The 15,483-nt window shown below is 52.6% G+C and overlaps 1 protein-coding gene, 1 long non-coding RNA gene and 1 pseudogene across 7 annotated transcripts; 1 reads left to right on the forward strand and 2 right to left on the reverse strand.

The window, feature by feature from the left end:
* Positions 1-22: 22 nt before the first annotated feature.
* On the reverse strand, positions 23-11,012 carry LOC147004351 (interleukin-11 receptor subunit alpha-1). Of its 5 annotated transcripts, none has more exons than XM_085839342.1 (13): positions 10,988-11,012; positions 6,142-6,241; positions 5,938-5,998; positions 4,934-5,103; positions 4,702-4,816; positions 4,519-4,551; positions 4,274-4,440; positions 3,546-3,709; positions 1,992-2,133; positions 1,521-1,646; positions 1,327-1,423; positions 1,007-1,089; positions 23-418 (listed from the first exon to the last, which is right to left on the reverse strand). In XM_085839342.1, exons 1-13 carry the CDS (start codon positions 11,006-11,008, stop codon positions 378-380), a joined length of 1,320 nt encoding a protein of 439 aa, XP_085695468.1. In that variant the 5' UTR covers positions 11,009-11,012; the 3' UTR covers positions 23-377. The 5 variants fall into 5 exon arrangements, with proteins under 5 accessions (XP_085695468.1, XP_085695471.1, XP_085695467.1 ...); XM_085839345.1 differs by lacking the exon at positions 10,988-11,012 and adding an exon at positions 10,236-10,305; XM_085839341.1 differs by lacking the exon at positions 10,988-11,012 and adding an exon at positions 9,379-9,742.
* A 230-nt stretch (positions 11,013-11,242) lies between these two features.
* On the reverse strand, positions 11,243-14,481 carry LOC147004352 (galactose-1-phosphate uridylyltransferase-like; annotated as a pseudogene). Its single transcript, XR_015047396.1, has 11 exons — positions 14,239-14,481; positions 13,784-13,953; positions 13,487-13,562; positions 13,348-13,396; positions 13,098-13,227; positions 12,915-12,971; positions 12,632-12,754; positions 12,308-12,440; positions 12,118-12,201; positions 11,687-11,841; positions 11,243-11,422 (listed from the first exon to the last, which is right to left on the reverse strand). The product of XR_015047396.1 is annotated as a galactose-1-phosphate uridylyltransferase-like (transcript).
* On the forward strand, positions 14,104-15,461 carry LOC147004353 (uncharacterized). Its single transcript, XR_015047427.1, has 2 exons — positions 14,104-14,373; positions 14,524-15,461. It is a non-coding gene; the product is annotated as an uncharacterized LOC147004353 (long non-coding RNA).
* The last annotated feature ends 22 nt before the right edge of the window (positions 15,462-15,483 follow it).

Raw genomic sequence — 15,483 nt, forward strand, 5'->3', positions numbered from 1 at the left:
AAAGCAACATTAGATGACAATCTCCAAAAACTTCTGTCTCTTTTATTTCAACTCTTCACACTCCCCAGAAGGGCCAAGCCCAAGACCACACACACTCTCCAATCATCTGTACACACACATGCAGAGAACTTTCGCTCCCTGTCTCACATACACACACGGTCACAGGAACACAGACTTCTGTACACATTCCTCAGGTGGACTTCCACCTCAGGACAACATTGGAAGTCCAGACAGCCTTCAGCCGGCAGCAAGTCTGGAGTATAGGTGTCAAAAGAGTTCAGACTTCCAGCTGAGACCTCCATCCACAGGGACCCACTGCCCCGCCTCTTTCTGCCTGTCCTTGTAACCACCCAAGTCGGACCGGGTTACAGATGAAATCAGCTGAAGTTCTCCGGGGTCCTCTGCAGGTTTGGAATTCCTAAAGGAACAGAGAGCATTATCAAGAGAGAGGAGGGCTGGATCCAGACATCCTGAGGAAAACGGGGACATTTCCAAGCCCAACACTCCCACTTCTGAGGGAGCCCTAACACGGTAAAGATACAGAAGCAGATAAAGTCCTGGGCCCAAGGGTAGGGGTGGCAAGCAAGCAAGCATGATGACCTGTGTTCAGACCCCAGGACTCATGCAAAGGTAGAAAGACTCCCAACACATGCTATGACACGGGTGTGTGCATACACATACCATACACACACAACAGTAAGAAGATTTAATTTTTTAAATCTGGGAGAGGAGCAAGCATTGATCCAAGACATTTAAGTGGGGGAAGGGTAATATCGGTTCTGACACCTTAAAAATGAAGGGAGCTACTATAAGTCCCAATCTTTTAAATGGGAAGAGACCCATTTCTGAGAATAGGCACTTGGGAGGAAGGTCTACTGGGCTCTCCCCCTTGCCTAGATATAAAAGACCCAACTCCAGTGATTCCTGGAACCCACAAAATTAATAGGGCGTCCGGTTCTTAAGTCAGACACTCAACCAAGCACTTAGATTACCAAGCGCTACTCACCTGGAAGCTTTTCCACTGGGATCATGGGTGCCAAGAGCCCAGGTTTTTGCGGTCCATCCTTCCCACTCCGTCTCAGCCTCAGCCTGAAGCATAAAAGAGCAGCTGTCTCCCTGATACCATGTCTCGTCCAAGAGGACTGGTTAGCAAAGGACGAGGAATCATGACCGAGAAGACAGGGGGGGAGGGTGGGGCGGGGGGAGAAGTGGCTCCAAACTCCAGCAGGCTCAGTGGGCTCAGCAGAGGGTGGGAATGGATGTGGTCCCTGGGCATCAAAGCAGCTGCGGGGCAGGACAGCTAAGGAACCAGTGGCACTCACTTACCAGAGCCCCAGTGCCAGGGCTCCCACAGCCAGGCCAAGGCAAGAGAAGATTCCCAGAGACGCTAACACAGCTACTTGCTCCAAGGGGTCCCTGTGATCTGAAGGAAAAAGCCCCATGTCCCTGGGAGAGCAATGATGCCACCTTCTGTTTAGGACTTTAGTCCTCCACGTGCTCTGTCAATCCATCAGACTTACCAAGCGGCCTTGGGTCTGGCTGCAAGGAAGGCCTTGCAGGAGCCGGGCTGTCCTCCTGAGCTACTATTGCCTCTAGCTGCTGTCCATGTCCCTGGCTCCAGTCGGGTACCTCATCCTGCAGGGGACCTGAAGAAAGATGAAACCCGAGAGGTGCACACAGAAGCCTCTGCCTTTCTAGGGCAGGAGCAGGGCTAGAACCTAAAGCTGAGGTAGGGGCCTAGGAGGCAGTTTCAAAGGGTGTGGACAGCTTCTGGGGATCTGGCTTGTAGACTTGCAGACACAGGGTCTAAATGTGCAGAGGTGGAGACGTGGAGACAAGGGACTAAAGTCAGAGGAGGGCTGCAGGCCAGCAAGGCTACCGAATAGGACAGCAGTGCTAAAGGCCCCTAACAAGGGGATGTGTAAAACTGTCCAGTGGATGGTGGCTTTGGGGTGAGGGCCCCACCCTTTGTCTTTGTTTCTGTCTCTCACCAGTGCTAGGAGTACCCCAGGCCTCTGGGCTCCAGGCGCTCCAGGTGCCAGCATCAAGAAAGTCCCTGGCACTGACTCGTACCGCGTGGGGCAGCCCAGCCACAGCATCTGTTATCACTTCCTCCAAGCCAATGGGCTCCACCTGGAGGTAAAGACGGCTGTTCAGGGTGTGGTCCCAATGTAAGTAAAGAACCCGCCCAGCCCCGGCCATCGAAGAGTAGCCCTCTCCCACGCTGCCATCCCTGTCGACCTGCTAGGGAGGGTCTAGGCCCCACGTTGGGTGGCTGATGGAACAAAATCTAGGTCTGGGATTTGGAAAATGGAAGCATGTAGAGGTTACTTAGAGGGCCTGTGGTGTCAGCCAGTCTGTGTTCAAAACTCTAAGTGACTTGCTGAGTGGACCGTGGGCCTCCACGTCTCAGCTTCCTCGTTTGTAAACAGGGGTGACTATACCTAACAGAGATAACCTGTCAAATGTGTATTGAGGTACCCTGCAGGCAGGCAGCTCTGAATGCAGATTATAAACTAAAGGGACCGCTTCCCAGGACAGATGCCAACAAATCTTTGACATTTCTGGATGTGGAGATAAACTATTTTCCCCTAGACACAGGGGTATGGCTGCGAGGAGGGTCCTCTAGGTAAAAGGTATGCCCTTTCCTAGAAGTTATTCTCTCCCATCCCCTCTCTTTCTTTGTGTGTGTGGGGCTGGGTTGTGTGTTGGTGTGATGTGGTATGTGTGTGTGTGTGTGGTGGTATTTGTTTTTGTTTTTTCTTTCTTTTTTTTTTTTTTTTTTTGGTTTTTCGAGACAGGGTTTCTCTGTATAGCCCTGGCTGTCCTGGAACTCACTCTGTAGACCAGGCTGGCCTCAAACTCAGAAATCTGCCTGCCTCTGCCTCCAGAGTGCTGGGATTAAAGGCGTGTGCCACCACGCCCAGCTGTGTGGTGGTGTTTGTGTGTGAGTGTGTGTGTGTGTGTGAGTGTGTGTGTGTATGTGGTGGTGGTAGTGGTGGGGTATGTGTGTATGGTGGGATGTGTCACAGCATACGTGTGGTGGTCAGAGGAAGAACGCAGGATTAAGTCTTTCTGCCTTCTGCACTGTTTGAAGACAGGTTTTTCGTTGCTCTCAGCTAGCCCATGAACTTCTAGGCATTTTCCTGTCTCTATCTCCCCTCTTGCTGTTGGAGCACTCGGGTTACAAGCTATGCTATCTCACCTGGCTTTATGTGGACTCTGAGGATTCAGACTCAGGTCCCCTTGCTTATAAGTGGTTGTCTTGTAATACACTAAGCCGTTTTCCCAATCCCTCGAAGTGATTTTTTAAAAAGCCATTTTTATTTCCCACAGACAGGCTTGCATTATGGTTAGTCACCCAGGACAGGAGTGCTACCCGCTACAACTCCGGCACCCAGCTCAACACCTGGGGAACACTTATATAGAAAGGGAATCAGGTCTTTTAAGACCAGCCAGTGCCTAGAAGCAATGCAGAATATCTGATCTCTTAACACCAGAGACAGCACCAGAAGATGAAGACCGAGGCACACTGCAGACCTCACCGTGGACCAGGCTGGATGCTGTGCTGGTCGGTATTGCAACCGGAACTTGAGCAGAAAGTGGGGTTGGCGACGCCAGGAGGCAGGGTATGTCCAGCTGGCATGCAGGCGTCTCGGGTAACCAGGTACCGATTCCACCCGCAGTCCTTGGGGTGGATCAGGACGCACTAGAGATAGCCAGACAACAAGTTCAGGGTAAGTGATGGGTGCTCATTCCTTCCCACAGTGTGTGTGTGTAAAGGTGCTTTCGTCAGATCCGTCCCAGGAAGGAGGGGAAATGTCGAATTTGATCACTCATTGAGCCTCAGGACCTGTCAGTCATTATTATAAGCAGCAACGCGAAAACAGAGTTTTGATAGCTTTAAGTGATAAGCAGATTTTTCTTTCCATCCACAGATGATTCGCTGGCCCAAATTCCAACCTACATATACTGTCTTCTCCCCTCCCACACTCAGATCAAGAAAATAAAGGGGGGGAGAGGCTTTCCCCTAGGCGGGGAGAGCATGAGATCGGGCTGTCTTCAGCATAGCTAGGGTCCAGAAGCAGGAATGAGCTAGGCAGCTGGGAAGGATGCGTAGGTAATGACGGGAGCCTCTAGGGTACAGAGCCATCTGTGACGACTCTGTCTTTATGAAAAGGAGAAGACCAGTTGGAAGTTGGGGCAAGGTGAGTGTAATAAGTCTGTGCGGAGTCTCTGTGACATGGATCTGAACGGAGTCTGGGGTACTCACAGATGCTCTGTAATCTCACATCCAGTAGGCACGTGCTGGCACCCAGTGGGTTCACCTCGGTCACATTGATCCGGTACTCACTCCAGAACTCTGCCCCATGGACCACACATCGGGAGGCCTCCAGAGGGTCCTGTGGACACGGCCAAGGCCCAGTGGATAGACTTTCTCTAGAATGGAGGATGTCGTCTTGGGTTTTGGAAATAGGTCACAAGTTAAGAGTCCCCAGTCTCTCTGTCATGTCCTACCTCTGACTCTCAGCTCCTGGCAGTGTCTTCTTCCTGGTAAAAAGGTTACCATCTGAGGTTAGGAGGGAAAGGCCTCTACCTTCTCTGAGAATTTGTCAGAACCTCCCTCCCTGCTTCCCATACCCATCTCATGCCAGCAACCCCAATTCCATAGGCACACATACCAGACACACCCACATATACCTGTAGGAAGTAAGGTAGCGGGTGGGCAAACCGCTGACCTGGCCTGGACTCCAAGTACAGGAGAAGTTTTCATAGTCTACTGCTTGGCAGGAGACCTCAGGACGCGCTGGGGGAACTGGAGACAGAGGGCACAGCTGGAGACCAAGACATCCCTAGCTCCATCCTATCCCAGAGGGCTTGCACGGGTCCCAGGTCCCCTTGGGGAATCCCATGGCCCCTTCCACTAACTCACAGCCCAGCTTCAGGGTCACCATGCCCCCTGATACACCATCCAGGGTCTGGCAGACATAAGTGCCTTCATCAGGGCTGTCCACCTGGGCCAAGACCAGTCTGTGTCCTAATCCAGAGTCAGGTCCCTGGAGCAGCCTTGAATCTCCATCCCGAAACCAGGACACTGGAGTCCTGGAGAAAAGATGAGGAGATGAGTCAGAGAGAGAAGAGATTGGGCTGTACAACTGTTCTCTGAGAGCATCTAAGCACACTTGCAATCAAACCACGATTCTGTGCCTGGGGTGGTGGTGTGTAAGAATCATCTCAGGAGGCTGAAGCAGGGGGTTCATGAGTTTGGGGCCAGTTGGAGCTACATAGTGAGTTCCAGGTCATTCCCAAGTGCCAAGATAAATAAACGAATAAAATAAAAACAAGGAAGAAAGGAGACTAAGCCCAAGCCCAAATTCCCTTCACACAGTCCCTTGTGGTCTCCCGTGGCCTTCTTTACCTTATCACCCCAACTTCCTCCTCACAGGCCGCATTCTCTTCTCTCTGTTCCTTAGCACTGAGGTCACCCCCACCTCAGGGCATCTCCACAAGCTGCTGTCCCTGCCAGGAGCTACCCTAGCCTGGCCATGGCTGCTCCTTTTTGACCAAGTTTCTTGCGTGCTTGCTGCCTGCCTTCCCCACTAAGATGAAAGCGCTTGAAGGCAGGCGTCTGGCCTTTGTCGTATCTCAGAGCCTACGACAGACCCAGCACTTAGCAGGTACTTAAACAAACTGGCTGGTTCACTGAGGGATGGCTTTTGGTACTAAGTATCAGCCCACCGCCCACCCCCAAGGCTTTGTCCATGACTGGCACCAATGGCTTCCCCAGCATTAGCAGCGTTTTCTATTGAATAAATACATTTGGAGGGTTAGGACACACAAGCAAGGATTACAGCCAGAAGAATCGAGGTTAGGAGGGAACGTAAGATCTGGGCAGGGTCAGGAAAGGATGAGATGAACAGACAGGCGGACACTTACCCAGCACTCACTCCGGGGCAGCACAGCATCACGGGCCTGCCAGGTTGTCCATACTGGACCCCTGTAAAAGGCGGTTATTACTTCTTTGATACCCTCTCCTATTTATGAGAACGATAGGGTGAGAAGCAGGCTGCCAAGCCCTGGGTGGGGTCATTGTGTCCAAGCATGAAGTTACACTTGGGAGCCAGGGAGGCATTTTCTTACCTGGAGGACCCCAAGCTTGGGGGCAGGGGGAGGACGAAGACACCAGGGCTGTAGCCACGGCCACCAGGACCCTGGTCAGCCCTGTGCAGCTGCTGCTCATCTGTGGAGAAAGAGGACATTTAAGGACTTACCCGTCCATGAGCTAAAGCCCGGCTTATCCCTCTCCAAAGCTGGGGCTTCCTTAAGGAAAACCGAAGTACCAAGAGAAATGAAGCTCTTGAAAATGACTGAGGAATCTAACCTGAACTTCCATTTCTAGCCATATACCCAGTGTTGTATTTGTCCTTGTGTATGCGTACACACACACACACACACACACACACACACACACACACGTTCATCCCAGTCCTGGGCTTAAGGCCCAGAACAAAAGCCAGAGGCAACAGACTGTGCTAGCACTCACCCCCCCACCCCCGCAACACAACACACCATCCTTGGCACCCACCTCTGGCACCAAAGATTGGCACCAGCTCCGCCACTCCCATTAACCCATACGACTCAGCTGCTGGGAATTCTGGCATTCACCCCCAACCTGACCAAGGCTAATTATTGCCTCTGGCCAACATACAGCAAACCTCATCACCCGCAGATAGGGAGCTGACATGATGGGCCCAAATGCCCCCCATATTCCCAACATGAGGCCCTGCCCTGCTCTACTTGCCAAGCCTCTGGCCTAGGCCTGGCTTCTTGCTCTCGTACTTGGGCCACTCAGATGGGCCTGGCTTGAAATCTTGTTGGTCTCAAGCCTGTGAGGCTGGATGGAGCTAGGGTGCAGGCTGGGGCTGCAGAATTAAGCGGATCCAGATGCCCTGGCTCCTGCCAGAGGCTGGGAGCGGGCAAGGAGCCAGCAGATGGAGATGGAGACGCGGTGGCTGAGAAGGGAGGGGAACTAGGAGCCTGCAGGAGCAGGCGCCTGATGCGGGGGGGGGGGGGGCACAGTACCAAGTGCAGGGGGGGGGGAGAAAAGTGTTCAGGAGCAAAGGCAATGGAGTCGGGGGCCAATATGTAAGAGGTCTGGATGGGTGCAGCAGGGACTCCAATTTGAGAAATGTACTTATAGGGAAGGAGTTGGGGCTGGGAGAGAAAACTCGGGTGGTGGGGAGCAGCAGCAGACTGAAGGTAGTCAGAAAGGGGTAGATAGCAAGCTCTCAAAAGTGCCACAGGACCTCTCCAGAGCAGGGCAGAATGAGGCCTTCACATATCTGGTCCCCCTGACTGTCTTATTGCCCCCCACCTGGGTCCCACCCCATTTACCCTGATTAGTCCCACCCTACCTTGATAATCACAGTGACTGAGTGCCCATGGCCTCCAAGACTTCCTCCTACAGGCTAAGAACTGTCTCCCGCTCCACTGAGTTGTGGGACCCCAGAACCATCCCCTCCTTCCCATGTCGAGCCCCGCCCCCTCTGGGCCTTAGAGCTGAGCAGGCCCCCTCCTCCACCTCTTCCTCTTCCCTCTCTCATTCCCTCCCACCATACAGCCTGGGAAGGAAAGAGGCCTCCCCCCTCAGGCTGGAAAGGAAGCCAGAGACACAACCAGGACCAGCAAGAAGGAGAGGGGGGTAGCCTCTGCTTATGTCCCTGTCGCTAGAAGATTTCCTTTGTTTTCACAGAGTCACCAAAGCCTACTTACTCAGGGATTCACTAGGTAGTTGACTAACGCAAAGATATTCACTTGAACACATGTGGACATAATAAAAAGAATTAGCACACAGACACACTCCTTCCTGTTCTTTCCACTCTCCAGCAATGTTTCCTTGGGGCACAGATGGCTGTGTTTCCAGGGGAAAACAGGCTTCACACTGGAGAATATAAGGAAAGGCAGAGACCAGCCCCCACCCCTTCCCTAGAGGTTGTAGCCATTTCTATTTTCCCCCTCCACCAGTTGGGCCTCAGCACCAGGAAATGCCTTTGATCCCTTGGTGCCAGATACACAAGACACACAGTTACCCTCAGATACAGTCACACACAGAGACACACACTCAGACACATTTAAACAGCTTAGCCTACTAGAGGTCCTATTGACACAGAGACACATGCTTCGTGTGTGTGTGTGTGTGTGTGTGTGTGTGTGTGTGTGCCCTATAATCCCTAAAAGCAACTCCTCACCATGAGGAGCTCACAGGAGCTCTTAGTAAAGACGGACCAGTGTCATAGCAAGGTTACAAGTCCTTGTGTGGCCAGAAACAAAGAATAAGTAGGAAACTCAGACAGAGGGACCCTGAGGGACAGACAGCCTGTAGACAGAACTAGAAAAGCAGAAACATGAGACACCTGGGGGGTGGGGTAAGGAGGAGCTGTGAAGAGACATAAAAATCTCTCCAGGAAGATAATCATGGGGACAGAGAAAGAGATGTTAAGAAGCAGAGTCAGGCATGAAAACAGAAACACCAGAAGACCAGGGCACCAGGGCTATAGCTCAGTTGGTGGAGTTTGCCTAACATGCCCAGAGCCCTAGGTTTGACACCCAGCGGCGTACAAAAACAGATGTGCCACATCTGCAACCCCAGGAATCCAGAGGCTTTGGATACATGTGGCCCAGTGATGGGACTTACTGTCTCAGCCCTGGAGATGGAACCTAGGCCCTGGCTCACACCAGACAAGCGCTCTATCACTGATCATGCTCAGCCCCCACCAGCTCTTGAACAGAGGAAGAAGGAAAGCCATGTGGCTTGGGGGGGTGGATCTTGTCTATTGCTGCAGGCTGGGTAGAAAAGTCAGTTTCCCTCCACAACTTAAGCAGTTCCCAAACAGACAAACACAGCTTCACTCCCACACAGTCTAGGCTAGGACACAGGACACATCATGGTCACAAGTCTCACTGTTGCTCTATTACTGAAGTCACACATTAGTACACACACACAAACCAGCCACCCTGGCAGACAAAATCTAGACCCCACAGAAGCTTCCCAAAACACATCCCCTGGTGTGGTCACAGCCCCTCTCCCAAACAAACACCTAAAGAAAAATTGCCCATCTCCCCCCCACCTCTTCCCCCCCACCCCCGTTGCTGCACCGCCAGCAGAGCCAGCCACACTCTCAAACAGAGTGGCATTCGCTGACAGACACACCAGATGACACCAGTTTCAGAGCCTCACACGCACTGACATCGCCAGACACAGAGACACACTCATAGTCCATCCTTCACTCCCTGCCTTTCAGATCACACACCACCCTGCCCCGCCCCCTCTCGGCAGGACTTGGGAGTCAACACCCGGGTCCCAGTAGGGCCTCTCACCTTCTGCGGCAGCCGCCGCCAGCACCCTCCGCCCTCACCCACTGCCCTGGCCTCTGCTCCCTCCAGTGTTGAGCGGCGGCAGTGGGGGCGGCTCCTCCCAGCGCCAATAGAACGAGAGAGGTGAAGCAGGCAGGGGGGTTCTCGGCCCATTGGAGCCTCCAACTGCCAATCACTTCCACCTCCTCTGGACACTTCCTGTCCCGTCTGGAACTTAGAGGAGGGTGCCAGAGTAGGATTCCTAGGACAAAACCTGAAACTGCTGCGTTCCTTAGACCTCTCCTGAAGGCCTGTCCTCCCAGGGACATCAGGCCTGAAAGCGTCCAGGCCCTTGTCCCTGGCGTCCACACAGCCTCAGGTTCCCTAGTGAGCCACTGGGCAGCTGACTGTATTCGATGAAGGTGCCCCTGACTCCAGATAAGATAGGGAGCCAGGGGGTTGGTCTAGTTCTCTTACACTTTTAAAACAGTCAGGCCATATCCCAAGCCACTGAAATCAGAATCTCTTCTCGTTGCATCTAGATTCCCGCGCTGTTTTTAAAAACTTTCCAGGCCTTAGGCAAGGTTAGGGAGTGTGTGTTTATGCCCTAAGAAACCAACCACCTACCTAGCAAGCAAAGGAAGTGCCTGCTTTGTCTGATTTTCCAGCCCCAGGCAACATTCCCAATCCCAAGCACCCATCCCCCTTCCAAGCCTCCAAGGTCTCAAGAAGACAGCAAGGAGAGAAAACCAGGGTTTTCTCCGTCAGGCCCAGTCACTTGTCCACGCTTAGTGTGACTTCTCAACCCCAAGACTCAGTTCCCCTGGAAAAGAATGGATGAAAGGCATTCTAGCCATCTCCACATCTGTCACAGCTCTTACTTTTGCTTTAGAATTTGGAGGCCACCAAGTGGTATCAGGTCTCAAACATCAAATGCCCCGTGGTTCCACTATCACAAGGAAAAACAGATTCAGAGAGGAGGTGGACTCAAGGTCATTCTAGGTCCTGGGGCTCTCTCTCTCTGGCTGCCCCCGCCATGCTTAGTGCAATTCTTGTAGCATAGGTACAGTACTGAAGCGACATCTGCTGCACATGGAAATCCAGGAAGCCAGGAACACAAAGCCACACGCACGCTCCCAACCCACCCCTTTAGCCCCTGTGGTCTGGAGCAGCGTCTGACTGTGGCCACTCACAAAACCAGGGTTCTGGCCAGCAGCCCAGTGTCTGGGGTGACCATGGGACTAGGACTTTGCTCACCCTCTCCCCACTGAACTTTGAGGCTGAGACTTGGTGAGCTGACAGGCTCAGTGATACAAACGGCTCTGGGCCTCCAGTAGACGCTGCCAAGCTAAGAACATAAGATTTTTTTAAACAGTCTCCTAAATTAGCATGCTATCTATATCACAAGCAAAGAGGATTGGAGACAATAGTGAATATTGTTCGGAGAGCAAAGGTAGAATTTTCTTCTCTATAGTTAGGGCTGAACACAGGGCCTTACACGTGTCAGACACCCACTCTATCACTGACCTATTTCACAGGTCCTTTGTACCAGACAGTCTCACCAAGCTACCCAGGCTAGCCTTGAATTTGCAATCCTCCTGCCTCGGTGTCCTTGGGAGCCAGGATTACAGACCTGTAACATGAGATCCAGCATGGCTTCGGTTTCAGAGACTAGGTCTTGCTAAGTGACTCACACTGGCCTCAAATTCACACTCCTAATGCAGCCGCCAATGTGGTGGAATCACAGGCACACATCATCATGTGAAGGGGATTCTTGCACCAAATTTTTCAAAGTCCGTAGGCAAGAGTGTTTGGAGTCACACTTAGCCTTTACCCAAACTCCGGAATGTAAGAGTCCACACTACTCCTCTGGTGTCAGAAAACATGGTTAAAATGTGAGACTCAGTTTTATTGATGTCACATCTGCCCAAACTCCAGGTCCCAGGTCTGTCAGGTACAAAGATTCAAGGCCCTGATGTGGTCACAGTCAAGCGATGGCTGCCGTTTCCTTGTCTTTCTGCGCCAGGCAATAGTGTACCTCGGGAAGCGCCCTTAATCTTTCTGCAGCCTATAAAGGGACAAGAAGCAATCAGGGAGAGTAAGGGTCACCTGGAATTGTACTGAGGAATTCTGGGCCCAGGAAATACTGAGGAGGGCTTATGGGATAGGAAGATTAGTTCAGGATAGCTGGAGTCACCAGGGGGTGGAGTTGAGTGGCAACTGAGTTCTAGGAATGCAGAGATTTTTATGAGGCTCTTCAGGGTCAAGACTGCTGAGATCCCGTGAGGAAATGAGGTGAACGGATATGACGACCCAGGATGTGAGTCCTGACCTGTTCAGGAGTGAGGTCACGCTGGGCCTGGGCAAGCATTTCATAGCCAACCATGAACTTCCGGACAGTTTCGGATCGCAGAAGTGGGGGGTAGTAGTGGGCGTGGAGCTGCCAGTGGTCACAGGTGGCTCCAGTCTTTAATCCCGTGGGAGCCCCTGACAAGAAGAAGACAGAGGTGATCTGGAAGGCCCTTTGTCAGCCTTCAGTCTAGCCCCTCCCCTAAGCTAGACCTGAAGATTATTACAGCTCCAGGTATTTTCCACCAGGGAGCTCAGGCATTAGGTAGCAATCAGTAACGGGGTCACCAAATCTCTCTTCTCTCAGTCCCAGCACCCATGCACTGAACAGTTGTTTTAAAGCCAACAAGTGTTTTAAGGCCTCATAGGGATTCTAGTTCCCTAAGCCAGAACCTAGAAGCCCAGAAGCCTTACCATGCCAGCCCATGGAGTAGGGAAAGGATGTCTCAAATAGGTTGTCGTACTTGGTCAAGAGCTTCTTCATGATGGAGGCGAGATCTGGAATCAGAGCCTGATTTTCACCCCCAGGGAAGAGACGCTGGTCCCATCCGGGCTATTCTATCCAGCACCCAGTCAGTCCCACGGTCCTACCCAGGAGACTCACCATCATGCTCAGCGGGGGTCAGCTCAGGTAGCCGCCGCACGTGCCGCCGGGGCAGCAGAAGTGTCTGGAAAGGCCACACTGCCCAGAAGGGGACCAGAACTATCCAGTGCTCACTGGTTAGGACCAGACGTTCCTGGACGCACAGAATGGAAGTGATGTGTGCAGGTCGCAGGGAGCAGAAGGATCTCACTAGCACCTACCCTAAGCCACCATAATATTCCTTTAGGTGGCCGATAATGTCCTATCCCCCTTTAAAGCACGTCTCTCTGTGAGGGTAAAAGGGCTAGAGCCTCCCTGGGGACACAGGGCCTGGCTCTCTCCTACCTTCCTGAGGAGCTCTTGGTGACCATATTCCAATAGCAAAGGTTTTCCATGCTGGCTGTGATAGGTCTGCTAGGATCGCTCTTCACGCTGGGCGATATCTGGCAGGAAACTGCTAGCCCAAACCTGTCAAGGGGCAAGCACCAAGAAGAGCAGGCCAGTCCATTATCTCTGAGCCTCCGAATTACCAATGTATTTCTTTTGCCCTATCCCTTAATCTAGTAGTCCTGTCCACAATGCCGGTGGACTCAGCCAAGAAAGCCATTAAGGCCTGTCACATACTTGCCTGGCAGTGGGGATGGGGGTTAGAACAGCCCATCATGGCTCCTTTATTTTCAAAGATCTATTGGGTAGAAAAGAGAGAGAGATTCAATAGTCACACAGACATCAAGTGAACCCCTCCTCACCATACCCTGTGGAAGCAGTAATGGTACTTCCCCAAACCAAATTACACCTTCCCCTCACGGACCTGCACCCAAGGGTACTGAGCACCCAGCTCCTCTGTGACTGAGGCCCATGCATCGATGACAGCTCGGATCTCAGGGACAGACATGAGTGGCAGCGTCACATCCGACCAGGGGTGGAAGCACATGACCTTACTAGGTGGTGAGGGAAAAATGACAGAGGGAAGGGGATTGGGTGCTAAGGGCAGGGCCCAAGCCCAGGTCTTCGTCTTCACCCTTGGGCTGGAGGTTGTAAGAGGGGAAACCCAAAGTTACCAAACTCCTCTGGCGGCCTCTGCTCGGAAGAGAGGGTGGTCACTGGGTCCTGGAATAAAGGAGTATTACTCTTTGTAGCACAGGTACCGGGGTCAGACCCAGTCTCCCTTCTCCCCAACAGCGGTTAAATTGAGGGTACCTGGATCGGGAGCATCGGGCTGCAGAGCCGGGAAGTCATTGTCAAACAGAAAGGTGCCATCATACGGGGGATTCACCTACTGACAAGAATAGGCTAAAAATACTACCACCTGACGTAATCCAAGGGCTATCCAGGCTGCAACAGGGGCGAGGAAGGCCCCACTCAAAGGATCAAATTTGCTTGCCTGGAAATGATGACTCAAAAGGAGGCGCACTGCTCCCTCTTGTGGGCGAAGGGTAGTAATAAGGAAGAACTATTTTCTCCTATTCCAGTTGGTGGCTGTGCTTTCGGGCTTACCTCCCCATTAGCTCGTGTGGCCCCGGGACACAGAGGGTTGAGTGGGTCATGGCGGGGCACTGTCTTCAGAAGCTGGGGCTCCACTTGTCCTTGCCAGGGCCGCTTCATGCGATGAGCTGACACTAACACCCACTCGTCCTGCAGCGGGTTGTAGCGAATATGCTGGTGTTCTGGGGATAGTCAAGGATCAGTCAGCAAAACTCCCTGTCTCTCTCTTCCCCGAGTGGCTCTAATGCCCTAGCAGGCCCAAGTACAGGGACGCTCGGTCTGCGCAGTGTTTCTAGAAGCTATAGTCTGGCGGGGGGGGGGGGGGAGTTAAAGGGTTAAACGCTTTCCGTGCCAAACGGCCTGCAAGCCCTTCCTTCCCTCGCCCCCCACCCAGGCCTCGGGTAGGAGTGCCGACCTCGACTCTGGGACTAGAACTTCCTACGGAAAAGGAAGGCTCGGCTCCGCACCGTAGCGGGTCCAGGCCGCCCAGCAATTACCGCTCACCCGGAAGGTCGCTGCCATGGCGTCCGCCTCTGAAGCCTGCTGGCGCTGCTCAGGATCGGCTCCGCTGTGCGACGTGAGGCCACACGAATTGACCTAAGGTCAGTCAGGAAGGTACACAGGGTAAGCGCCCCATTCCATGTCTCCCCCCGCCCACCCTGGATGATTGGCTAGCCGCCAACACGTGACGTGGGGGGGGGCACAGCCTGCCACTTGAGGGTGGGGCTCGGGACCGCCACACACTTCCCCAGGTTGTTTTGATAATTCTTCTGCACACCGGATTGGAGCTACTTCTCTGGAGAGCATCTGTGAAAACTGGTTGCTGTGTCCATTCCTCCCGCCACGGATTCGGGTTGCTTGCACGACATTAGGGCTATTTATTGGAGCATGGGCAACATAACAGCTTCACCACTCAAGGACACTCCTGCCACAACCTTTAACTGCCAGTAGTCCATCAGAAAGGAGCCTCGTGAGTACACCGCCCCCCCAAACCGGTATGAAACCTCGATGGGTCCATTCTCAAGTTTTGTGCAGGTAACCACAGGTGTAGTGAGTTCTTGTGTTTGCACATCAGGCCCTGTCCTGTTCAGAATACATCGTTTTTACTGAGCATCTTAACCGTGTGCCAGGCACCTAGGTTCTGTGTGGAGCATAGAGAAGCCCTGTGCAAAGATCAGCAGCATTCTGAACTCCTGACCTGGGTCACCTGCGGAGCAGCTGTGGTTAAGATGCAAGTTGTGGAGAGGGGGTGGAGGTGAGGAACTTGATCATACTATAGATAAAGCCTGCAGCCTGGCCCTTCAGGTATTGCCCGGATGTGTGAGTATTTCACTGTAACTATACCTCTAGCCTCAGGAGCAGAAATAAGGTTAGATAAAGAGAACTGAGTAAGTATAGGGTGTGGTGGTACACACCTGTAATCCCAGCACTCCAGAAACAGAGACAGTAAACTTACAAGTTCAAGTTCAGCCTGCACAGTTATACATAACAAGGCCCAATCTATATAAAAGTAAACCAAGCGGCCAGTGGTGGCGCACACCTTTAATCCCAGAACTTGAGAGGCAGAGGCAGGCAGATTTCTGAGTTCGAGGCCAGCCTGGTCTACAGAGTGAGTTCCAGGACAGCCAGGGCTATACAGAGAAACCCTGATCTCGGAAAAAAAAAAAAAAAAAAAAAAAAAAAAAGTAAACCAAAAGACAGTAGTGTGTGTG

The sequence above is a fragment of the Mus caroli genome, unplaced genomic scaffold (genome assembly GCF_978045245.1).
Source record: "Mus caroli unplaced genomic scaffold, Mus_caroli_1 scaffold_6, whole genome shotgun sequence".
NCBI classification, from domain to species: Eukaryota; Metazoa; Chordata; class Mammalia; order Rodentia; family Muridae; genus Mus; species Mus caroli.